Source organism: Musca autumnalis, unplaced genomic scaffold (genome assembly GCF_047663935.1).
Source record: "Musca autumnalis isolate F117 unplaced genomic scaffold, ASM4766393v1 scaffold_2, whole genome shotgun sequence".
Taxonomy (NCBI): domain Eukaryota; kingdom Metazoa; phylum Arthropoda; class Insecta; order Diptera; family Muscidae; genus Musca; species Musca autumnalis.
In genome coordinates, this window is record NW_027411755.1 from 245,884,548 (window position 1) to 245,910,860 (window position 26,313).

The 26,313-nt window shown below is 37.3% G+C and overlaps 1 protein-coding gene across 12 annotated transcripts; it reads right to left on the reverse strand.

The window, feature by feature from the left end:
• Positions 1–974: 974 nt before the first annotated feature.
• TTLL4B (Tubulin tyrosine ligase-like 4B) lies at positions 975–25,585 on the reverse strand. Of its 12 annotated transcripts, none has more exons than XM_073971279.1 (12): positions 24,924–25,541; positions 11,724–12,446; positions 9,014–9,566; positions 8,861–8,935; positions 8,688–8,795; positions 8,420–8,626; positions 8,172–8,358; positions 4,974–5,144; positions 4,780–4,904; positions 3,825–4,708; positions 1,327–1,713; positions 975–1,252 (listed from the first exon to the last, which is right to left on the reverse strand). In XM_073971279.1, the coding sequence occupies exons 2-11, from the start codon at positions 12,399–12,401 to the stop codon at positions 1,408–1,410; spliced, it is 3,294 nt and encodes a 1,097-aa protein (XP_073827380.1). In that variant the 5' UTR covers positions 12,402–12,446; positions 24,924–25,541; the 3' UTR covers positions 975–1,252; positions 1,327–1,407. The 12 variants fall into 12 exon arrangements, with proteins under 12 accessions (XP_073827380.1, XP_073827378.1, XP_073827379.1 ...); XM_073971277.1 differs by having other exon boundaries at positions 25,321–25,485; XM_073971278.1 differs by having other exon boundaries at positions 9,014–9,578; positions 25,321–25,485.
• Between the last annotated feature and the right edge of the window lie 728 nt (positions 25,586–26,313).

Here is a 26,313-nt window from a genome sequence, read left to right on the forward strand (position 1 = left end):
TATAATTTGTGTTGCGTTTACAAATCATTTTACAGAACTCAATTGTTTTCTTATTTTCCACATCCTTTAAAGGTATTACATTGTCATGCAAAGACCTAAGTGATGTGCTTAATTCCTCCACTTTTTCCCTCAATTTAAACTCTGCCTTCTCGTAGTTATTTAAAATTGTATCTCTCTTTTTAAACAGTATTTCAGACGCTCTATTTCCTGGTGCAGGGACTGATTTTCATTTCTGAATTGTTTTGTAATATCCAATAATTCAGATAAATTTTCATTTTTGTGGCAATTACACGAACAAGCCAATTTTTTCTTTGCGGTTACAATAAGTTTATATGCAATATCAAAAACCTTCCTCTCATAACATCTAAAGCCAATTTTTTCTCTGCGGTTACAATAGGTTTATATGCAATTTGAAAAACCTTCCTCTCATAACATCTAAAGATAGGGTTTGGTTGTGCAGATGGTTTATTTTCCGAACCGTTATTACTATCAATAGTCCGTGTGAATTGCTGGTTTGGTTGCCTGTCGTCATCAACAGGTTTTGTGTGTTTCTTTAGTCTATGTTATAAGTGTTGGAGTGTTGGCATGGAATCGGAGAGGATTATAAGTGTTGGCATGGAATCGGAGAATTAATTATTGCAAATGAAGACATCAATTGGTGGTATTGTATCACATATAGTCATAGAAAAAAGTATAGACTAAAATTGGAAATTGTTTGAAATGCAAATACGCAAATACAATTTCATAAAAGTTTTATCTTCCTACAGATTTGGTTGAATTTCCTTCAATCCCTTTAATTTCATAATAGTTCCCACAAACTCCATCCATTATTCAAACATGAAACCATACCTAAATCCCAACATATCATACACACACACCCAATTCAAAGTTTTCACCAGCATATTCCATCCAGAATGCAATTAATTACCGGCCAGATCATAGTTTTTATAAATTTGTAACCACATTTCAAGATATTTGTTTTCATTTAAAATTTTTATTATCATCAATTCAATTGTCATTTACAAAGTTGTTGACTTCACTTGTTTTTTTGTAAATGATCTCTGAGAAGTTAGTTGGTTGTTGTTGTCTTTTCGGCTATAAATGTTAATGTTCAAACATTTAAAAATATATTTTCAATATACTACAGAAGAATTTGTTCAGGACTATAGTAACTCTGGTGATTGGCGGCAAATAACAGCAAACATTATGAAGCTTTAATATCAGTCTTATGTTTACGTTCTGTAATAGTTTCCTATAGAAAAGAAATAAAAAATAATAAAAATTATAATTATTATCACATTCACATTATATCGCTAAAAATCTTACTTGTTGTTTCGTCTTATTAGGCGTTTTACTTTTGGCGGGTGAATTTGTAGTAACCGATTCCTTTTGTTGATTTACTTTCGTTTAATTAGTTGAAACTTCTTTTGTTGGTTGCATCACTTCATTGGTATGGTGGGCAGCAGTAGTATTGGTAGTGTTTTGATGAGCATTATCATCAGCTTTGTTATTCAATAACGTAGAAGCTTGTGGTGACTTTGGTACTGTTGTAGCAGCATCGCCTGGAATATCCGTAGCATTGAAATTTAAAACAGGAATTGGTATATTGTCATCAGTTGTTGAAGGATTGGCATTTACACCATCAACCGATGGTTCTGTTTCTTCCTTTTTGACATGCAGCACATCAATTTCCGTTACTTTACTTTTGGGTTCCTGGAAGTATTCAAGTAGATAACGTGACATTCAATTCCTTTTACAGGCTCTTCTAAAATTCTATCTGCCTACACAAACTCCCTTCCAGCCGTCTGTAAAGACCCCTTTATCGTCGACTATAAAGACTCCTTCTGGGTTCTATAAAGATTTCCTTCAGCTCCTCTATAAAATAATTGGGGTATTCTGACAAAATTCCCCGTAAGTTTTTTTTCTCTTCTACTTTCTCCCTTAAATTGACAAAAGACAGAACTCACGGAATAACCCCCAAAATTAAAAAAAAATCCAGGCTTAAAATATTTAAAAATGAAAAAAATATTTGAATATTGAAAAATAATATTTAAAAAATCCGCGCTTGAAAACAATTTTAAATATTGAAAAAAAAAAAACATTTAAAGAATCCGCGCTTGAAAAATTTTAAAAATAAAAAAATATTTTAATATTGAAAAATAATATTTAAAAAATCCACCCTTGAAAAAAAATTTAAAAATTAAAAATATTATTTAAATATTTGTAAAAGCTATCCCAATAAAAATGCCACCTAATTGAAAAATAATATTTAAAAAATCCGCGCTTAAAAAAATATTAAAATATTTAAAAATCGACGATTGAAAAAATATTTAAAAACTAGCAAATTATTTAAATATTGAAAAATAATATTTAAAAATCCACGCTTGGAAAAATATTTAAAAATGAAAATAAAAATTATTTAAATATTGAAAAATCCACGCTTGAAAAAAATATTTAAATATGAAAAAAAAATTATTTAAATATTTGGAAAAAATATTTAAAAATGAAAAAAAAATTATTTAAATATTGAAAAATAATATTTAAAAATCCACGCTTGGAAAAAATATTTAAAAATTAAAAAAGAAATATTTAAATATTGAAAAATAATATTTAAAAATCCACGCTTGGAAAAAATATTTAAAAATGAAAAAAAAAATTATTTAAATATTGAAAAATAATATTGAAAAATCCACGTTTGGAAAAAATATTTAAAAATGAAAAAAATTATTTAAATATTGAAAAATAATATTTAAAAATCCACGCTTGGAAAAAAATATTTAAAAATGAAAAAAAAATATTTAAATATTGAAAAATAATATTTAAAAATCCACGGTTGGAAAAAATATTTAAAAATGAAAAAAAAACATATTTAAATATTAAAGAAAAATAATACTTAAAAATCCACGCTTGGAAAAAATATTTAAAAATGAAAAAACTATTTAAATATTGAAAAATAATATTTAAAAATCCACGCAGAAAAATGTTTAAAAATGAAAAAAAAAAAATATTTAAATATTGAAAAATAATATTTAAAAATCCACACAGAAAAATATTTAAAAATGAAAAGGTCATCTATACTCTCTATAAAGACGACCTTCTGGTCCTCTATAAACACTCCTTTCTGTTCGCCTATAAAGACTCCCTTCCCCTCGTTTATAAAGACTCACTTCCGCCCTTTTATAGACTCCCTTCCGCCCTTTTATAGACTCCCTTCCGCTCTTCTATAAAAACTCCCTTCCGCTCGTCTATAAAGACTCCCTTCCGCTCTTCTATAAAAACTCCCTTCCGCTCGTCTATAAAGACTCCCTTCCGCTCGTCTATAAAGACTCCCTTCCGCTCGTCTATAAAGACTCCCTTCCGCTCGTCTATAAAGACTCCCTTCCGCTCGTCTATAAAGACTCCCTTCCGCTCGTCTATAAAGACTCCCTTCCGCTCGTCTATAAAGACTCCCTTCCGCTCGTCTATAAAGACTCCCTTCCGCTCGTCTATAAAGACGCCTTTCAGCTCGTCTATAAAGACGTCCTTAAGGTCGTCTATAACGACGACTTTCAGCTCGTCTATAAAGACGCCATTCCGCTCGTCTATAAAGACTCCCTTCCGCTCGTCTATAAAAACTCCCTTTCTCTCGTCTATAAAGACTCTCTTCCGCTCGTCTGTAAAAAGATTCCCTACCACACGTCTATAAAGACTCCCTTCCGCTCGTCTATAAAGACTCCCTTCCGCTCGTCTATAAATACTCTCCTTCTTTATAAAGACTCCTTCTTACTCTCTCTTTTTCCCTTCAGAATTCTAGCCGAGATACTAAATAATCATGTTCTCCATACCTTTTCAAAAGCAGCTTCGGCCACAATAAGATGATACTTATCACGGCAGTATTGTCTCAACAGTTCCCTGCCCTTTTCCCGACAATGCCCATAACGATGTTCCCATGCGTCCAGCAGCCGATTATAGTAACGTGGATTATCGACAAATTTCAAATAAGGATAAGTATTCGGCGTTGGAAATATTCGTTCCAAAGGACTGCAACGATTCAATTCATCCTCACTTAGCAGCAAACAGCGGACATCATCAGGTAGTAAATTTTCCAAAATAGCTTCCAAATAATCATCACGAATTTCAATGGAACGATTTGTGAATTGATTATGTTTACGAATTTCTTCATTACGCAGGCATGTGGTAAATAGCCGCCTATCATGACACAAGGGACCTTCGAGTTTTAACTCTTCCAAAATGTCCTTCTGTTGCTTTTCCGTAAGCTTTGGTGGTACCTGATATAGGGCGGTGTTGAGGACAGCTTGTATCAGCGGACCCTTGACATGTAAATCTAGCGGCAAATCTGAATGTAATGATGGTGAAATATTTATCTCCAACAGCCATGGCACCAAATTCTCATCCAGCAAAACATCAAACCCAAAGAGTTCAAAACAATTATAACGGAAATTAACATTTTGGCGATACATTCGATTAAGTCCTCCTTCGCCGCTAATTAAAGCTTTGATTACCAAATTACGCAATGTGGCCCAGAGGCGTTTGGTGTTTACACCACGTTCCTCGAGACATGACCACAATGATTGCAATGTCCATTTGTGACCCTGGCACGCATTGACATCTTCGTTTTTGTCATAACTATCGGAGAATTTATTAATGCTATAATTTGTTAGATGCATACAGACATCATCAAGGCTATTTAACTCGGAACTGTATTTAACTGTAAAGAGAGAAAGCTGATACGATTAGTAAAGAAATTCCAAAGGGTTATCAAATGAGAAAACCACTTGCCCGAAGCAAACCGTGCCAAACCATCTTTGTACATATACAGGCGCAATGGATTTATGGAGGTCAATACAACATAGATACGCATATCAAATTTGTTGTCATTTATGAGCAGAGGTCGTTCAATGTACCTGAAAAACAGGGGTTTAAAATAGTGTTATTTTAATTGCATTTTTAAATGGCTGATTTTGGAAGCTTACTTTTGTACTACCAACGGCTGATCTTTAGGGAACTGTGACCATTTATTTACAATACTTATGCCCGTTCCCCGAGCACTTGCCGGCGGTTTTACTATCCATTTGGTTCGACGTGCCACATTTCTAGGCCATGCTTTTCTCAAGAGCTCTAACTCTTCAGGCATTACATAGGATCTGCAATGAAAGAAAAATACCTTTATTAGATATAGAAGCTATAAGGCATGTGCGGGTCGTCTATTGAGAATGCCTTCAAGCGCTTCTAAAATGGCCCACTTCTGGTCGTCTATAAAGAATTCCTCCTACTTGTCTGTGAAGACACTCTTCAGCTAGTCTATAAATAAAATACTCAACCCGTCTATTAAGACTTTCTTCTAATCCTTCTTATCATGTATAAGGACTTTATCCGGCATACGCACAAATTATTCCGTCCAGATCATGTATAAAGACTCCCTTTAGGTCGTCTATTAAGAAGCCCTTTGGGTCGTTTATAAAGACGTTTATTAGGTCGTCTATAAAGACGTCCTTTAGGTCGTCTATAAGGGCGTCCTTTAGGTCGTCTATAAAGACGTTTTTAGGAGGTCTACAAAGACATCTTTTAGGACGTCTACAGACGTCTTTTAGGATGCCTACAACAATGTCCTTTAAGTCGTCTATAAAGACTTCTAAGGTCGTCTATAAAGACGTCTTAGGTATCTACAAAGACGTCCTTTAGGTCGTCTACAAAGACACCCTTTACAAATACGTCCTTTAGGTCGTCCAGAAAGACGTGCTTTAGTACGTCTATAAAGACACCCTTTACAAAGACGTCCTCAAGGTCGTCTGCAAAGAAGTCCATTAGGACGTCTACAAAAACATCTTTAATGTCGTCTGTAAAGACGTCATTTAGGTCGTCTATAAAGAAGCCCATTAGGTAGTCTATAAAGACGCCCTCTAGGTGGTATATAAAGACGTCATTTGAGTTGTCTACAAAGACTACCTTCAGCTCGTCTATAAAGACGCCTTCAGCTCGCCTATAACGACGCCCTTCACCTCGTCTATAAATACGTCCTTCACCACGACTATTAGCTCGTCTATAAAGACGCCCTTTAGCTCGTCTATAAAGACGCCCTTTAGCTCGTCTATAAAGACGCCCTTTAGCTCGTCTATAAAGACGCCCTTCAGATCGTCTATTAAGACGCCCTTCAGCTCGTCTATAAAGACGCCCTTCAGCTCGTCTATAAAGACGCCCTTCAGCTCTCGTCTATAAAGACGCCCTTCAGCTCGTCTATAAAGACGCCCTTCAGCTCGTCTATAAAGACGCCCTTCAGCTCGTCTATAAAGACTCCCTTGAGCTCGTCTATAAAGACTCCCTCGAGCTCATCTATAAAGACTCCCTTGAGCTCGTCTATAAAGACTCCCTCGAGCTCATCTATAAAGACTCCCTTGAGCTCGTCTATAATGACTCCCTCGAGCTCATCTATAAAGACTGCCTTGAGCTCGTCTATAAAGACTCCCTTGAGCTCGTCTATAAAGACTCCCTTGAGCTCGTCTATAAAGACTCCCTTGAGCTCGTCTATAAAGACTCCCTTGAGCTCGTCTATAAAGACTCCCTTGAGCTCGTCTATAAAGACTCGCTTGAGCTCGTCTATAAAGACTCCCTTGAGCTCGTCTATAAAGACTCCCTTGAGCTCGTCTATAAAAAGACTCCCTTGAGCTCGTCTATAAAGACTCCCTTGAGCTCGTCTATATAGACTCCCTTGAGCTCATCTATAAAGACTTCCTTGAGCTCGTCCATAAAGGCTGCCTTCAGCTGGTCCATAAGGACTCCCTTCAGCTCGTCTATAAGGATTCCCTTCAGCTCGTCTATAAAGACTCCCTTCAGCTCGTCTAAAAAAGCTCCCTTCTGCTCGTCTATAAAGACTCCCTTCAGCTCGTCTATAAAGACTCCCTTCAGCTCGTCTATAAAGACTCCCTTCAGCTCGTCTATAAAGACTCCCTTCAGCTCGTCTATAAAGACTCCCTTCAGCTCGTCTATAAAGACTCCCTTCAGCTCGTCTATAAAGACTCCCTTCAGCTCGTCTATAAAGACTCCCTTCAGCTCGTCCATAAAGGCTGCCTTCAGCTGGTCCATAAGGACTCCCTTCAGCTCGTCTATAAGGACTCCCTTCAGCTCGTCTATAAAGACTCCCTTCAGCTCGTCTAAAAAAGCTCCCTTCTGCTCGTCTATAAAGACTCCCTTCAGCTCGTCTATAAAGACTCCCTTCAGCTCGTCTATAAAGACTCCCTTCAGCTCGTCTATAAAGACTCCCTTCAGCTCGTCTATAAAGACTCCCTTGAGCTCATCTATAAAGACTCCCTTGAGCTCGTCTATAAAGACTCCCTTGAGCTCGTCTATAAAGACTCCCTTGAGCTCGTCTATAAAGACTTCCTTGAGCTCGTCTATAAAGACTTCTTGAAGTCGTTTATAAAGACTCCCTTGACCTCGTCTATAAAGACTCCCTAGAGCTGGTCTATAAAGACTCCCTTTAGATCGTCTATAAAGACTCCCTGGAGCTCTCTATAAGGACTCCATGGAGCTCGTCTATAAAGACTCCCATGAGCTCGTCTATAAAGACTCCCTTGAGCTCGTCTATAAAGACTCCCTTGAGCTCGTCTATAAAGACTCCCTTGAGCTCGTCTATAAAGACTCCCTTGACCTCGTCTATAAAGACTCCCTAGAGCTGGTCTATAAAGACTCCATTCAGCTCGTCTACAAATACCCCTTGAACTCGTCTATAAAGACTCCCTTCAGGTCGTCTATAAAGACTGCCTTCAGCTCGTCTACAAAGACCCCTTGAGCTCGTCTATAAAGACTCCCTTGAGCTCGTCTATAGACTCCCTTGAGCTCGTCTATAAAGACTCCCTTGAGCTAGTCTATAAAGACTCTCTTGAGCTCGTCTATAAAGACTCCTTGAGCTCGTCTATAAACACTCCCTTGAGCTCGTCTACAAAGACCTCTAGAGCTCGTCTATAAAGACTCCCTTGAGCTCGTCTATAAAGACTCCCTTCAGCTCGTCTATAAAGACTCCCTTGAGCTCATCCATAAGGACTCCCTTCACCTCGTCTTTTAATACTCCCTTCATCTTGTCTATATAGACTCCCTTCAGTCTTCGGAGGAATTTTTTATCGTCCCGAAGGAATTTTCTCCTCTTGGTATTTGAAGTCTTTACAAATTCTACTCACTTTTGCATAAATCCAAATTCCTTTTTACCGAATTTCTTCATTTTATCATTTATGCTACGCCACATGCTGTCCTTGCGACCAATGCGAAATGATCCAGGCATATGATTGTACTTTTGATGGGAGCGTATTGTTCGGAAACCAGGACTTTTCATGTGTTTTTCCCAAACGGCCATCCAATCCGTTGTGTCTGAAAAAAAAAGACATTAAATTTTTAAGATTATGTTTGCAATTCGTAAAGATAACCTCACTTTTAATAATACGAAATCCTGAATTCAGAACAACTCTCTTTACAATTTTTGGCATAGCTATACTCAATTTCCATTTAAGAACTTTATGTAATTGGGCTGGCATAGGTGGTCCTCGTTCCGCATGTGAAGAATAGTTTAAATAGGGTGGAACATTGGGGAACAGACTTGGCGATAATATAGACTTGGGGGTATAGTAGAAGTAGGGTTCTGAAGAAAGGGAATTTTTATAAAATTTTTTGAAATTTAGTAAGTCAATCTGGTGCCTTACTTGTTTTGCTTTGTTGTGTCTCATCGGCATCATCTTCCAAATGGAATGGCTCACCAACATAGTCCTCTTCAAAATCACTATCCGTATCGGTATTAACATCATCGATAGCTAGAAAATTAGAAACAAATTATAATTAACTTATTGTTATAGAATCAGTTTTTAGTGAGTCTCACCTGTACTAGGATCATCATCATCAACATATTCAACAACATTTTGATTCGGAGCACCATTGATGATTCCTTGATTAGCTAGAGAGACACCAATATAATTACTACTAGTATTATTGGGCGGCTCGCCTTGGCTAAAACGAGTGGCGGGTGGCATACCATTGGGAATATTATTGTTGTTATTGCGTGCCTTATCAGTATTCAAATAATTGGCTGCATAAAAGCTAGCCTCATAAGCAGAGGCTGAGGTGGCGGCTTTGGCATGATTTAGACCATTGAGGGTTAGTATTTTTTCTTTTTCTTCCAATTGATGGCCATTAAGCAAACTGCTGGCATGGAATTGATTAACTATGATCTTGGCATTATTCTTAGGACTTGTGGCTAGTAATGATGTAGATGGTGGAAGGGAGGATGAGGGGACAGCAGCGGCGGATGTGTAAGCGTAGTTATTTTTATTACTAACTGTGGTGTTATCAGCAGCAATGGTGGTCTTAGGACTTGGACTTGTAGTTATTTTACTAGGGCTTTGTGGAGCAACAGTATTGCCCATTTTGGGATTGATTGCAACTGCAGTAGTGATGACAATCGGATTTGTTGTTGTGTCATTTGTACTATGTCCCGAACGTTTAGCACTATGGTGACTAGAGCTGTTGGCGGATGAGGCTTTACCACCGCTTCCCGCCTTTTTTGTTGGCGTTTCTTCTCGTGGTCTCTTTAATTGCAACTTGATTCGGTTAGTTAAGCGAAGCATTTGAAGCGTTTTGACGTATAGCGGGGAACAAACAAACAAACACATGAACAGTGAAGGCAATGGGTAAAAGAAAAGGAAATGCACAATGATTACGACATAGTGGTTAATACAAATTGATATCAGTTTGGGACTTGTACAAAAATTAAAAAAGTCACCCTACATCTCGTAGAAAATACTCCCTACAACTCGTCTAAAAAGACTCTACAGTTCTCTAGTTCTAAAAAAGTCCGTTAAGAAAATGTGTAAAGGCTATGAAAAAGATTCCCACCAGCTCATTTATAACGATTCCCTTTCTTTTCTATATAGACTGCCTTCAGCTCGTCTATAAATACTCCGTTCTCCCTTCCGCTCGTCTATAAAGATCCTCATCTATAAAGACTACCTTCCCCTCATCTATAAATACTCCATTCCGCTCATCTATAAAGACTCACTTCCGCTGGTCTATAAAGATGTCCCTCCGCTGGTCTATAAAGACTCCTTCCGCTCATCTATAAAGACTTCCTTTAGCTCGTCTATAAAGAATCCCCTGCGCTCGTCTATAAAGACTCCCCTCCGCTTGTCTATAGACTCTTCTCCGTTCGTCTATAAAGACTCCCTTTCGCTGGTCTATAAAGACTCCCTTCGCTCGTTTATAAAGACTGCCTTCCGCTCATCTATAAAGACTCCCTTCCGCTCGTCTATAAAGACTCCCTTTCGCTCTTCTAAAAAGTCTACTTTCCGCTCGTCTATAAAGATTTTTATCGGCTTATCTATAAGATCGTCCAGAAAGACTCCCTTTAACTCTATTAAAACTCCCTTTAGTCCGTCCATAAACTCTCCCTTCAGCTCGTGGAAAGACCTTCTCCAGTTCGTCTATAAAGACTCCCTTCAACTCGTCTATCAAGTCTCCCTTTCGCACGTCTAACAAGACTCCCTTCCCCACATCTATAAATAGTGCCTTCCGCTCATCTATAAAGACTCTCTTCCGCTCATCTATAAAGACTCTCTTCCGCTCATCTATAAAGACGCCCCTCCTGCTCGTCTATAAGGACCCCTTCCGCTCATCTATAAAAACTCCCTTCCGCTCGTCCATAAAGACTCCCTTCCGCTCGTCTATAAATACTCCTTTGAGCTCTCTCCTTTGAGTCTCTGAAGACCCTGGAGCTCGTCTATAAACACTCCCTTCCGCTCGTCTAAAAAGACTCCCTTCAGCTCGCCTAAAAAACTCCCTTCAGCTCGTCTATAAAGACTCCCTTTCACTCTGCTATAAAGACCCCTTCCGCTCATCTATAAAAACTCCCTTCCGCTCGTCTATAAAAACTCCTTTCCGCTCGTCTAAAGTCTCCTTTCCGCTCGTCCAAAAAGGCTCCCTTCAGCTCGTCTAAAAAGACTCCCTTCAGCTCGCCTAAAAAACTCCCTTCAGCTCGTCTAAAAAGACTCCCTTCAGCTCGCCTAAAAAAACTCCCTTCCACTCGTCTATAAAGACCCCTTCCGCTCATCTATAAAAACTCCCTTCCGCTCGTCTATAAAAACTCCTTTCCGCTTGTCTTTAAATACTCCCTTCCGCTCGTCTATAAAGACTCCCTTTCGCTCGTCTATAAAGACACCCTTAAGCTCGTTAAAAAAGTCTCCTTTCCGTTCGTCTAAAAATCTCCTTTCCGTTCGTCTATAAAGTCTTTCATCGGCTTATCTATAAAAACTTCCTTCAGCACGTCTATAAAGACTCCCACAGCTCGTCTATAAAAACTCCCTTCAGCTCGTCTATAAAGACTCCCTTCGGCACGTCTACAAAGGCTTCTTTCGGCATGTCTATAAAGACTCCCTTTGGCACATCTATAAGGAGTCCCTTCAGCTTGTCTATAAAGACTACCATCAGCTCGTCTAAAAAGATTCCCTACAGCTCGTCTAAAAGAATACCTACAACTCGTCTAAAAGTACTTTCTACAGCTCGTCTAAAGACTCCTTTCAGCTCGTCTATAAAGACGACTCGCCTATAAAGATCCCTTTCATGTCCTTCCCAGTTGGGTGCCAGAGTTAGTTTTGTTATGAAAATGAAATTGGTCTTTTGGAACATCTCAAACACATTTCGCAAAAACAAAGAACAGAAATATTAATTCTCAAATATCACAGAACACTAACCTGGTGTCCACTGGCTGCTTTGGGTGATGATTTCCTCTGCTTAGGAGCAGCAGTATCAGAAGAGGCGGCCAACGTTGAGGTTACTTTCACTTTTGTGTTTTTGTTGTCATTTAAATTTCGACGTATGACACTTCCATTAGTAATTATACTCACACGGGTGATCGTATTTTTTGTTGGACTTGTCTCAGATGATGCTGACTTGCTAATAGTTGGTGTTGTTGCCATCAAATGTGACGACATCTTATTGGCAGCACTTGATTGATGATGATGCTGCTGCTGCAGATGATGATTGTTGTTGTCGATTTGGCAGCCTTGTGGTGTATGGGCATGATTGTGAGAACCCAACAATTGGGTATGTGGCACATGTTTCTGTTTCGGCACATGCATCATATCTTTGTACACCTCCATTTCTTCCAGCCAAGATTCGTGAAAATCTTTTATTTCTAAACCCTTGACATTGGGACTAGCATTGGCGGCGCGCAAGGCTGTGGAGGTATTCTCTTTGGCATGGTGGTGGTGGTGGTGATTATAATGATGCTGAGTCGTATGCCGCTGAGGATGACTCAATTGTATTGTTGCTGTCGTTGTATGTATAATGTCTCCTCCTTGATGTTGTTGTTGCGGCTGCTGCTGTTCATGCGTTTGGTTTGACATTCTTTTTTCACTTATCGGGGCCATTATCTTACATTTGCTTTGCTTTGCTCCAATTTTAAATTTGGTTTTCTAAAAGAAAAAAATTTCACAATTTATTTTTTCAAATAAAATAACCGTTTCTCAATTTATTTCCGATTCGTTTGTTTCGATACGTTTTTATTTTCGAGAATATAAATTCGGAGGCGCGCATTAGTGGTCGGTCGGTGGTTCGTCGTCGTTGTCGGCAATTTAAAGAATAAATTATGAAAGTTATTGCTTTCGTTATTATTTCATCCGAAATTTTATCTTAATCACCGCCGATGTGACACAACCGTTATGTTAAAAAATGCAACTGCAACTGAATCAATCTATTTTAAATGTGTGGCAAAGACCCAAGATTTCTTCTCGTTTTCCTTTATGTGCGACCACTGTTTATAGTTTGTTGATTCTATGCTATGTGGCTATAACGTTTGTCTTTGGGACAAGATCGCGCGAACGCATGGCTAGACAAAAGGGGAACTTGGTGGACGGACAGTGTTGTTTTTATTCTTCCTTCCTGCCATGCATCCATCCATCGATCGAATCGACGAAGATCATGCAAATCAATTACTTTTTACATTATCCATCTCTTTTGTGTTTATCTTTTTCTAAACATCAATGATCGATTTGTAGTCGGCAGCATTGTTTCCCATCAGACTACTGTTGTTGTTTTCGACTTAAGAAATTTAATTTTCCTAAATGAAGAGAGGAGCAACCTTAAAGGCCAATCTACGTGGATTTTTTAAACTATTTTTGGAGCACCCTTAAAGGCCAATAAACGTGGATTTTTTAAACAATTTTTGGAGCACCCTTAAAGGCCAATAAACGTGGATTTTTTAAACAATTTTTGGAGCACCCTTAAAGGCCAATAAACGTGGATTTTTTAAACTATTTTTGGAGCACCCTTAAAGGCCAATAAACGTGGATTTTTTAAACAATTTTTGGAGCACCCTTAAAGGCCAATAAACGTGGATTTTTTAAACTATTTTTGGAGCACCCTTAAAGGCCAATAAACGTGGATTTTTTAAACTATTTTTGGAGCACCCTTAAAGGCCAATAAACGTGGATTTTTTAAACAATTTTTGGAGCACCCTTAAAGGCCAATATACGTGGATTTTTTAAACTATTTTTGGAGCACCCTTAAAGGCCAATATACGTGGATTTTTTAAACTATTTTTGGAGCACCCTTAAAGGCCAATATACGTGGATTTTTTAAACTATTTTTGGAGCACCCTTAAAGGCCAATATACGTGGATTTTTTAAACTATTTTTGGAGCACCCTTAAAGGCCAATAAACGTGGATTTTTTAAACAATTTTTGGAGCACCCTTAAAGGCCAATAAACGTGGATTTTTTAAACAATTTTTGGAGCACCCTTAAAGGCCAATAAACGTGGATTTTTTAAACTATTTTTGGAGCACCCTTAAAGGCCAATAAACGTGGATTTTTTAAACAATTTTTGGAGCACCCTTAAAGGCCAATAAACGTGGATTTTTTAAACTATTTTTGGAGCACCCTTAAAGGCCAATAAACGTGGATTTTTTAAACTATTTTTGGAGCACCCTTAAAGGCCAATAAACGTGGATTTTTTAAACTATTTTTGGAGCACCCTTAAAGGCCAATAAACGTGGATTTTTTAAACTATTTTTGGAGCACCCTTAAAGGCCAATAAACGTGGATTTTTTAAACAATTTTTGGAGCACCCTTAAAGGCCAATAAACGTGGATTTTTTAAACTATTTTTGGAGCACCCTTAAAGGCCAATAAACGTGGATTTTTTAAACTATTTTTGGAGCACCCTTAAAGGCCAATAAACGTGGATTTTTTAAACTATTTTTGGAGCACCCTTAAAGGCCAATAAACGTGGATTTTTTAAACTATTTTTGGAGCACCCTTAAAGGCCAATAAACGTGGATTTTTTAAACAATTTTTGGAGCACCCTTAAAGGCCAATAAACGTGGATTTTTTAAACTATTTTTGGAGCACCCTTAAAGGCCAATAAACGTGGATTTTTTAAACTATTTTTGGAGCACCCTTAAAGGCCAATAAACGTGGATTTTTTAAACTATTTTTGGAGCACCCTTAAAGGCCAATAAACGTGGATTTTTTAAACTATTTTTGGAGCACCCTTAAAGGCCAATAAACGTGGATTTTTTAAACTATTTTTGGAGCACCCTTAAAGGCCAATAAAGGTGGATTTTTTAAACTATTTTTGGAGCACCCTTAAAGGCCAATAAACGTGGATTTTTTAAATAATTTTTGGAGCACCCTTAAAGGCCAATAAACGTGGATTTTTTTAAACAATTTTTGGAGCACCCTTAAAGGCCAATAAACGTGGATTTTTTAAACTACTTTTGGAGCACCCTTAAAGGCCAATATACGTGGATTTTTTAAACTATTTTTGGAGCACCCTTAAAGGCCAATATACGTGGATTTTTTTAAACTATTTTTGGAGCACCATTAAAGGCCAATAAACGTGGATTTTTTAAACTATTTTTGGAGCACCCTTAAAGGCCAATATACGTGGATTTTTTTAAACTATTTTTGGAGCACCATTAAAGGCCAATAAACGTGGATTTTTTAAACTATTTTTGGAGCACCCTTAAAGGCCAATAAACGTGGATTTTTTAAACTATTTTTGGAGCACCCTTAAAGGCCAATAAACGTGGATTTTTTAAACAATTTTTGGAGCACCCTTAAAGGCCAATAAACGTGGATTTTTTAAACAATTTTTGGAGCACCCTTAAAGGCCAATAAACGTGGATTTTTTTAACAATTTTTGGAGCACCCTTAAAGGCCAATAAACGTGGATTTTTTAAAAAAAATTTTGGAGCACCCTTAAAGGCCAATAAACGTGGATTTTTTAAACAATTTTTGGAGCACCCTTAAAGGCCAATAAACGTGGATTTTTTAAACAATTTTTGGAGCACCCTTAAAGACCAATAAACGTGGATTTTTTAAACTATTTTTGGAGCACCCTTAAAAGCCAATAAACGTGGATTTTTTAAACTATTTTTGGAGCACCCTTAAAAGCCAATAAACGTGGATTTTTTAAACTATTTTTGGAGCACCCTTAAAAGCCAATAAACGTGGATTTTTTAAACAATTTTTGGAGCACCCTTAAAGGCCAATAAACGTGGATTTTTTAAACTATTTTTGGAGCACCCTTAAAGGCCAATAAACGTGGATTTTTTAAACAATTTTTGGAGCACCCTTAAAGGCCAATAAACGTGGATTTTTTAAACTATTTTTGGAGCACCCTTAAAAGCCAATAAACGTGGATTTTTTAAACTATTTTTGGAGCACCCTTAAAAGCCAATAAACGTGGATTTTTTAAACTATTTTTGGAGCACCCTTAAAGGCCAATAAACGTGGATTTTTTAAACAATTTTTGGAGCACCCTTAAAGGCCAATAAACGTGGATTTTTTAAACAATATTTGGAGCACCCTTAAAGGCCAATAAACGTGGATTTTTTAAACAATTTTCGGAGCACCCTTAAAGGCCAATAAACGTGGATTTTTTAAAAAATTTTTGGAGCACCCTTAAAGGCCAATAAACGTGGATTTTTTAAAAAATTTTTGGAGCACCCTTAAAGACCAATAAACGTGGATTTTTTAAACAATTTTTGGAGCACCCTTAAAGGCCAATAAACGTGGATTTTTTAAACAATTTTTGGAGCACCCTTAAAGGCCAATAAACGTGGATTTTTTAAACAATTTTTGGAGCACCCTTAAAGGCCAATAAACGTGGATTTTTTAAACAATTTTTGGAGCACCCTTAAAGGCCAATAAACGTGGATTTTTTAAACAATTTTTGGAGCACCCTTAAAGGCCAATAAACGTGGATTTTTTAAACAATTTTTGGAGCACCCTTAAAGGCCAATAAACGTGGATTTTTTAAACAATTTTTGGAGCACCCTTAAAGGCCAATAAACGTGGATTTTTTAAACAATTTTTGGAGCACCCTTAAAGGCCAATAAACGTGGATTTTTTAAACAATTTTTGGAGCACCCTTAAAGGCCAATAAACGTGGATTTTTTAAACAATTTTTGGAGCACCCTTAAAGGCCAATAAACGTGGATTTTTTAAACAATTTTTGGAGCACCCTTAAAGGCCAATAAACGTGGATTTTTTAAACAATTTTTGGAGCACCCTTAAAGGCCAATAAACGTGGATTTTTTAAACAATTTTTGGAGCACCCTTAAAGGCCAATAAACGTGGATTTTTTAAACAATTTTTGGAGCACCCTTAAAGGCCAATAAACGTGGATTTTTTAAACAATTTTTGGAGCACCCTTAAAGGCCAATAAACGTGGATTTTTTAAACAATTTTTGGAGCACCCTTAAAGGCCAATAAACGTGGATTTTTTAAACAATTTTTGGAGCACCCTTAAAGGCCAATAAACGTGGATTTTTTAAACAATTTTTGGAGCACCCTTAAAGGCCAATAAACGTGGATTTTTTAAACAATTTTTGGAGCACCCTTAAAGGCCAATAAACGTGGATTTTTTAAACAATTTTTGGAGCACCCTTAAAGGCCAATAAACGTGGATTTTTTAAACAATTTTTGGAGCACCCTTAAAGGCCAATAAACGTGGATTTTTTAAACAATTTTTGGAGCACCCTTAAAGGCCAATAAACGTGGATTTTTTAAACAATTTTTGGAGCACCCTTAAAGGCCAATAAACGTGGATTTTTTAAACAATTTTTGGAGCACCCTTAAAGGCCAATAAACGTGGATTTTTTAAACAATTTTTGGAGCACCCTTAAAGGCCAATAAACGTGGATTTTTTAAACAATTTTTGGAGCACCCTTAAAGGCCAATAAACGTGGATTTTTTAAACAATTTTTGGAGCACCCTTAAAGGCCAATAAACGTGGATTTTTTAAACAATTTTTGGAGCACCCTTAAAGGCCAATAAACGTGGATTTTTTAAACAATTTTTGGAGCACCCTTAAAGGCCAATAAACGTGGATTTTTTAAACAATTTTTGGAGCACCCTTAAAGGCCAATAAACGTGGATTTTTTAAACAATTTTTGGAGCACGCTTAAAGGTCAATATACGTGGATTTTTTAAACTACTTTTGGAGCACCTTTAAAGGCCAGTATGCGTGGATTTTTTAAACTATTTTTGGAGCACCCTTAAAGGCCAATATACGTGGATTTTTTAAACTATTTTTGGAGCACCCTTAAAGGCCAATAAACGTGGATTTTTTAAACTATTTTTGGAGCACCCTTAAAGGCCAATAAACGTGGATTTTTTAAACTATTTTTGGAGCACCCTTAAAGGCCAATAAACGTGGATTTTTTTAAACTATTTTTGGAGCACCCTTAAAGGCCAATAAACGTGGATTTTTTAAACTATTTTTGGAGCACCCTTAAAGGCCAATAAACGTGGATTTTTTAAACTATTTTTTGAGCACCCTTTAAGGCCAATAAACGTGGATTTTTTAAACTATTTTTGGAGCACCCTTAAAGGCCAATAAACGTGGATTTTTTAAACTATTTTTGGAGCACCCTTAAAGGCCAATAAACGTGGATTTTTTAAACTATTTTTGGAGCACCCTTAAAGGCCAATAAACGTGGATTTTTTAAACTATTTTTGGAGCACCCTTAAAGGCCAATAAACGTGGATTTTTTAAACTATTTTTGGAGCACCCTTAAAGGCCAATAAACGTGGATTTTTTAAACTATTTTTGGAGCACCCTTAAAGGCCAATAAACGTGGATTTTTTAAACTATTTTTGGAGCACCCTTAAAGGCCAATATACGTGGATTTTTTAAACTATTTTTGGAGCACCCTTAAAGGCCAATATACGTGGATTTTTTAAACTATTTTTGGAGCACCCTTAAAGGCCAATATACGTGGATTTTTTAAACTATTTTTGGAGCACGCTTAAAGGCCAATATACGTGGATTTTTTAAACTATTTTTGGAGCACCCTTAAAGGCCAATAAACGTGGATTTTTTAAACAATTTTTGGAGCACCCTTAAAGGCCAATAAACGTGGATTTTTTAAACTATTTTTGGAGCACCCTTAAAGGCCAATAAACGTGGATTTTTTAAACAATTTTTGGAGCACCCTTAAAGGCCAATAAACGTGGATTTTTTAAACAATTTTTGGAGCACCCTTAAAGGCCAATAAACGTGGATTTTTTAAAAAATTTTTGGAGCACCCTTAAAGGCCAATAAACGTGGATTTTTTAAACAATTTTTGGAGCACCCTTAAAGGCCAATAAACGTGGATTTTTTAAACTATTTTTGGAGCACCCTTAAATGCCAATAAACGTGGATTTTTTTAAACAATTTTTGGAGCACCCTTAAAGGCCAATAAACGTGGATTTTTTTAAACAATTTTTGGAGCACCCTTAAAGGCCAATAAACGTGGATTTTTTAAACAATTTTTGGAGCACCCTTAAAGGCCAATAAACGTGGATTTTTTAAACAATTTTTAGAGCACCCTTAAAGGCCAATAAACGTGGATTTTTTAAACAATTTTTGGAGCACCCTTAAAGGCCAATAAACGTGGATTTTTTAAACAATTTTTGGAGCACCCTTAAAGGCCAATAAACGTGGATTTTTTAAACAATTTTTGGAGCACCCTTAAAGGCCAATAAACGTGGATTTTTTAAACAATTTTTGGAGCACCCTTAAAGGCCAATAAACGTGGATTTTTTAAACAATTTTTGGAGCACCCTTAAAGGCCAATAAACGTGGATTTTTTAAACAATTTTTGGAGCACCCTTAAAGGCCAATAAACGTGGATTTTTTAAACAATTTTTGGAGCACCCTTAAAGGCCAATAAACGTGGATTTTTTAAACAATTTTTGGAGCACCCTTAAAGGCCAATAAACGTGGATTTTTTAAACAATTTTTGGAGCACCCTTAAAGGCCAATAAACGTGAATTTTTTAAACAATTTTTGGAGCACCCTTAAAGGCCAATAAACGTGGATTTTTTAAACAATTTTTGGAGCACCCTTAAAGGCCAATACACGTGAATTTTTTAAACAATTTTTGGAGCACCCTTAAAGGCCAATAAACGTGGATTTTTTAAACAATTTTTGGAGCACCCTTAAAGGCCAATATACGTGTTTTTTTTAAACTATTTTTGGAGCACCCTTAAAGGCCAATATACGTGGATTTTTTAAACTATTTTTGGAGCACCCTTAAAAGGTGATCTTCTAGAGGAGTTTTATATAGATGACCGTCTAACGGGGGGTTTTTATAAATATAAAGCTACCTAACGGAGTCTTATATGGGTAAAAAGTTCTTCTAACGGGCTCTTCCGTAGAAAGAAAACCTTATAACGGGGTTTTCATTAGTAACAGTCCTCTTAAGGCGCTCCAAATTGGCTCTCCAACAGACAGAAGACATCCTCGTATCAATTTGTATATATTCTCTTCGGCCATTAGACTGGCGGTATAACAAAATGATGAAAAATCAAACGCTTAAATCTGCAGTCAATTCTGAATATAACCAAATGTTCAAATACATATAGCCTTGAATTGCTACGATGACCGTTGTAAAGTTTCTATCCTGCCAATTTATGCTAAAAAATTGGCATATTCATCAGACATGATGCAAACGTGGGAACAATAAACAACAGAAACAGCACATGCTTCGATTTTTCGATGCCAGAGGACAACTATGTTGATAAAGTTGATTCCCGCAATCATGCAGTTGCTAAAAGTCGCGTTAGTTTTTGAATAAATGGTAAAACTACTTTCATTCTCAGAAAATCTTTCCCGATAAAGCAGTCTACTTGAGGCGAAGCAAAGTCCTGCTTTTATTGTTTATACAGTCACGGATAGATTTTTTATTCCGTTGGCTAATCCGTATCATCGCCAATTGGATTGTACTGTCTTTACAATCATTAATTGATACATTTGCAATCCCGCCCACTTAACAAGAGGCACACACACACAAACCCATATCGCCGCCGCATATTTGTTAAATACTTAAAATAATTTCCCCCAACAGTTCAGCAATTAGAAAGAATAAAATCTAAAGAGGTCATCCTTCTGTAGTTAGTGCCAATAGCATGTTTTGGTCATAATGCGATGCAGCAACAACAGAAAATCGAACGTAAAGCCATTTTCATTCATTTCATTCATTATCAAGTAGAAGGGTTGGTGGGGTTGAGTACGTGCATGTGAGTGACATCTCAACTAATTGTTGTTATGGTCACAAAGAAACAAAAAATAACACTGAGTGCAGGTGAAGGTAAATAGAAAATTAGGAAATTAGGTGAATATCTCAATAAAGCACAGGGAGAGAGAGAGAGTTACGAATCAGTCCTCGGAGGCGTTGAATAGATTATCCATGAAGTGAAATCGAAATATTCAAAAAGTGCTGCCTATGCTAAGAAGGATTCTTAACCGTTAGATTTGGGGGTGATACATATACCAGAAAACTGACCATATATTCACTTAGAAAACGACAGAATTTTACAGAAAATTTTGATGGCAGATGTTCGATCATCTCTATTTTCTCTTCACAGTCGGGCGGCCTACATTGACGTTTTGCGACGTAAAGAGGTCGGATTATCTAAGAAGACAGATCTGATGACAAGTGGTGTACTATGGAGCAATCACTCCTAATGATGTCTTCTACACGTAGAAGACCTTCTGTCGGTTTTTTCTATAGACAGATGGCCACCTAAAAATATTTGTAAGGGTATGGATATTTATCTGGATATTAAATACCTAGTAGGGTATGGAAGATACCAAGGAACGGTCCTGACCGGTTTTAACATGGCAAAGCCCAGGATTTATCTTGGTCCCTCTTTCATCTCAAGTGGACACTGACCTCCCCGTGGTGTCACCTGGGGAACTGCCTTTAACACCCGTTAAAGGTAGTGAACTAACATGTGCCGCCGTTCACCCATAAGAACGTTAAAAACATGGGTTTGGGCGTCGGGTTAGTAACCCTCCCCTAGAAAAAACACCCTACTATGAAAAAACGAAAGAAAAGAAAAACAAACCCCTCTATAGTTGACGAACCCCGCAAACGTTTTAAAGACCATGATCTGCGAATCTCTTTATAGAGAAGGTGCAGTCTTCGCATTGGCAGACGTACTTGAAAAGTACAAGGCCGATATTACTGCCATACAGGAAATACGATGGATTGGGAAAGGCGTCACAACAACACCTAAAGGTGACGCACTGTATTATAGCTGCCATGACGTAAAGCATGAGTTTGGTTGCGGATTCGTAGTTATTCGGAGGCTAAAACATCTAGTATCAAGCTTCACCCCAGTGAATGAAAGACTTGCTGCAATTCGAATAAAAGCTAAATTCTTCAACATCAGCTTTATTTGCGCTCATGCTCCCATTGAAGAAAAGGACGAACAGACAGACCAAAGATATATTTTACGAGCGCTTAAAAGAAACATATGACCGTTGGCCTGCCCATGACATTAAAATTATTCTAGGCGATTTTAATGCCAAAATTGGAGAATACCTTTAACCCAACAGTCGGGAATTTCAGTCTCCACAGTGAAACATCTGACAATGGTATGAGGCTGATAGACTTTATAGCTTCAAAAAAAAAAAGGTATTTAGCAGTACCAGATTTAATCATCTCGATATTCATAAGGGTTCCTGGCTGTCTCCAGATCAAAGAACAAGTAAGCAAATTGATCATGTTTTGATAGATGGAAGACATTCATCGAGCGTGTTGGATGTACGATCGTTCCGAGGCGCAAACATTGATTCGGACCACTACCTTGTTGCTGCAAAGGTACGTAACCGTCTAAACGTTGCAAATAAAGCACGAACAGACACAATGCGGAAGTTGGACATCGATAGTCTGCAAACACAACAGATAGCCACAGCATATTCCACTCAACTAGCTCAATTGCTTAATGTGAGCACTCCTTGTCCCGATAACATAACAACACAACAGAGGCCTCCACAAAGGAATTCATGGTATGACCAGGAGTGTCGTGCTGCTACCGAAGAGAAAAATGCGGCATATAGGGCTACTTTACAATTCGTAGCAACGCACAAGGGAGATACAGAGAGAAAAGGAGAGAAGAGAAACGCCTTTTCCACAAGAAAAAGAGAGAAATGGAAAAGCGGGAGTGTGAAAAAATCGAGATGTACAGGAGCTAGAATGAAGTCCGAAAATTCTTCCAAAGAGTGAAACATCAAACAGATGGCTTTGGTACAGGTACATCCTCCTGTAGAGACCAGCAAGGTAATCTGGTAACAGATACAGATAGCGTGCTCAGGATATGGAAGGAACATTTTTCCAATGTGCTGGTATCCAATAGCAGCGAAGACGATGATACCACAGATCCAATCCCAGAAGATGATATAGAATGTATACCGCCCGGCCAAGATGAGGTAAAGACAGCAATAACTCGGCTGAAGAATAATATGGCAGCTGGAGCCGATGGCTTACCAGCCTAGCTGTTCAGGTGTATTAATCAGCTAGTTAGCACCATCTGGCAGGAAGAACGCGTACCGGACGATTGGAATCTGAGCATCCCGTCCACTGTATGCTCCAACTATAGGGGCATAAGTCTTATCCCTATTGCCTATAAGATAGTGTCATGGATATTGTGCGAACGACTAAAGCCAACGGTCAACGAAATAATTGGACCAATACCAATGTGGCTTTAGACCTGGCAAGTCCACTATTGACCAGATATTTACCCTGCGGCAAAGCCTGGAGAAGACCCAAGAGATGCAGATCGGCACATATCACCTTTTTGTCAATTATAAAGCAGCGTTCGACAGCCCGCTGCGTTCAAAGTTATTCCAAGCCATGTCTGAATTTGGCATCCCCGCAAAGCTCATCCGGCTTTGTAAAATGACTTTAACTGACACGAGGTCCTCAGTTAAAATAGGAAAGAACCTCTCCAAAGAATTTTGTACCAAAAGAGGTTTCAGATAAGGAGACAGCCTCTCGTGTGATCTCTTCAACATCCTGCTGGAAAAAGTTATTCGAGAGGCAAACGTCAAAAGAAGTGGCACAATCTACACCAATAGCCACATATTACTTGCTTATGCTGATGATATAGACATCATGGGATGATCAGTAAAAGAAGTAACAGATACCTTTATGAAGGTCGAAGGAGAATCTGCTAAAGTGGGTCTGGCGGTAAACGGCGGGAAGACTAAGTTGATGGTGTCGACGCGCAATGCGTCCATAGAGATCGGGCCAACTGTTGACGTTGGTTCCTATAATTTTGAGGTAGTAAAAGACTTCGTCTACCTCGGCACCTCCGCAAACACAACAAACGACATCAGTTGTGAAATAAACATAAGAATTGTATTGGCCAACAGATGCTACTTTAGTTTAAGTAAGCAGTTTAAAAACAAAGCCACATCTCGCCAAACAAAAATAACGATCTACAAAACACTGATACTACCCGTGCTGATGTATGGTTCCGAAACCTGGGTACTTGCGCAAGCAGATATGGCAGTGCTTGGCGTGTTTGAGAGAAAAATTCTGCGAAAGATCTACGGACCAATCGGCGTTGACGGTGAATATCGACGTCGCATGAACCACGAGCTGTATCTGCTATACAACGACATCAATATAGTTAAACGTATTGAGATAAAACGATTGCGTTGGTTAGGCCATACCATAAGATGAGCGATGATGAACCCGCGAAAAAGGCGTATAAATATGAGCCGCTTGGCGTTGTACGCAGAATTGGCAGGCAAAGAATAGATGGCGCAAACAAGTGGATGAAGAGATGACAAGGCGCGGTATTGCAAAAAGCGAAGAGCGAAACAGTGAGAATTGGAGATCTTTTCTTAGTTCGGTCTATGGAACAAATGTTCTGTAATTGGCCAGCTAAGTAAGTATCATTAACTATCATATAGAATTGTTGACTTAACTCTAGTTTAGTAAAAACGCTCCGATTTTTGAATTTTTTTCCAGAGGTAGATATTGTTGCGCTGATCACGGAAATGTATAATTTTCTTGGTTCAGTAGAGCCGGGTCTAACCTGGGTTTTGTACCCGGACTTTCGGATCCAATAACCGGGTCCGTCCCCCCAAGAAAATTATACATTTCCGTGATCAGCAATAATATCTACTTCGGGAAAAAATTTCAAAAAAAAACGGAGAGTTTTTACTGAACTAGAGTTGTGTCGAATTGCTCTGTTCCAGTACATGCAAATTTGTGTCACTTTTTCCTTTTTAAATTTAAAAAGTTTTAAAGTACTAACCCGAGTTTTTTCTTAAAAAAAATCCCTTCCTTCTTCCCTTAAAAACCGGCAACAGGTGATGAAGTTAAGAAAATCACCAAATTGACATCACTGTTTATTACCGGCATCCACAACAAACTCTCTCCACTCTTTATTATTTCGCTCTCATTTAGCCCAATAATCAAAACAAACACATGTTTGTCTTTGCTGCACTTGAATTATGCTTGAATTGCATTTTTTTTTTTCTTTGCAAAAATTCCTTCCCGACGATATCTTATTTATTTCCATTCGATAAAAAATCCCTGGCACACGTTTTAGATTCATTTCCCGCTCCTCCCCACAACCGTTCATGCATTCGCACTTACCCTCCTCCACTTCACACACTTCGTATTGTTGAATACAGATAATTTTCTTTTGATTGATTTTTTAGGCTTTCGCAATAATTATTTGGGAAGGTTCTTTGGGGGAAATTTTTTGACATTGAAATTTAATTTGTTTCAAACTATATAAAAACGGACGCACGCACACTCTCACAACTACAATGCAACAAAGTGTGATTTTGTGTGAGATTTTAGTCGGCTAATTTTATTTCAATTTGGCAATAAATTCCAAGCACACTACTATTTTTAATTTTGTTCACTGGTCTTGACATTTAATTTTGTGTTTCTTTTGTAATTACATTGAATTCCTTTTTCTTCTTTTTTCTGCTATTTTTAGTTGATTTATTTATAGCTTTTTGTTTACGTTACGTTTGTAAATTACATTTTTTATAACCACCAGTTAACACAGGCAAAACAGCCAACCGCCGCAAAATATTAATCCTCAATCCTCCGTCTGCAATTTGATTGCAACACAGCGTTCCAACGTTTATTTATCTTTGAGAGAAACTGTATTTTTTACAGTTCTTTTGGTTGCAAATTCAAGAACAGCTGTTTGTTTTTGCAGAATGAGGTGTTGTTTATTTGAATGCCTAACATGTACGTAAACGTGAAGTACGTTTATCGTACAGACATACGCAAGGTGCAATAAACAAGGTGCCACCGACATCAAAATATAGCAAAATAGTATATGTATTTTTCTAGGCTCTGTCATGATGAAATTATAAGGTGGCGTAAAACGGCCAGCTGATTGGTTTCAATCTGTCAAATATTTTGTTATTGTGAATAAATTGTATGAAAACGTAAACAAATATTTTGACATATTGAAGAATTTTCGGCCAAAATAGAGTTGTTGTTGTGCTACTTACGTGACCTGTTAAATAGATCTTGGGCTCTGTAACAAGCCCCTTAAAATCAGCTGATTTTTGCATCGATGCAAAGTATGGAATATATTCGTACCATGATTTTGCTCCGTTTGCCGTAAATGGAAACATTTCAGGAATTGTCCAGGCCTGGGCATGGTAGAACAAATACAAGGTAAAGTTAATACTACAACAAATACAACTCGAACAACAACCACAAAGGAATTTGTTTTTGTTTGTAAACCTTAGTGTCAACGTAAATGTAAACAAAACAAGGAAATGTCTATAAATTATTGGAATTTAAAAAACTAATATTTTTTCACATTTGATTGAATATTTTGGAAAACATGAATGAAAACTCGTTAGATTTTCAATTTGAATGTTTCCATATCATTCCACTAAATGCATAATTTCTCGCAGAAAGTAGAATACTTGCAAAAATGTTTCGGGTCGCTGGTAATTCATTGAAAAAAGAGAAGATGTTTCAATCATTTGCTTTTGAAAACAAAAAAGCA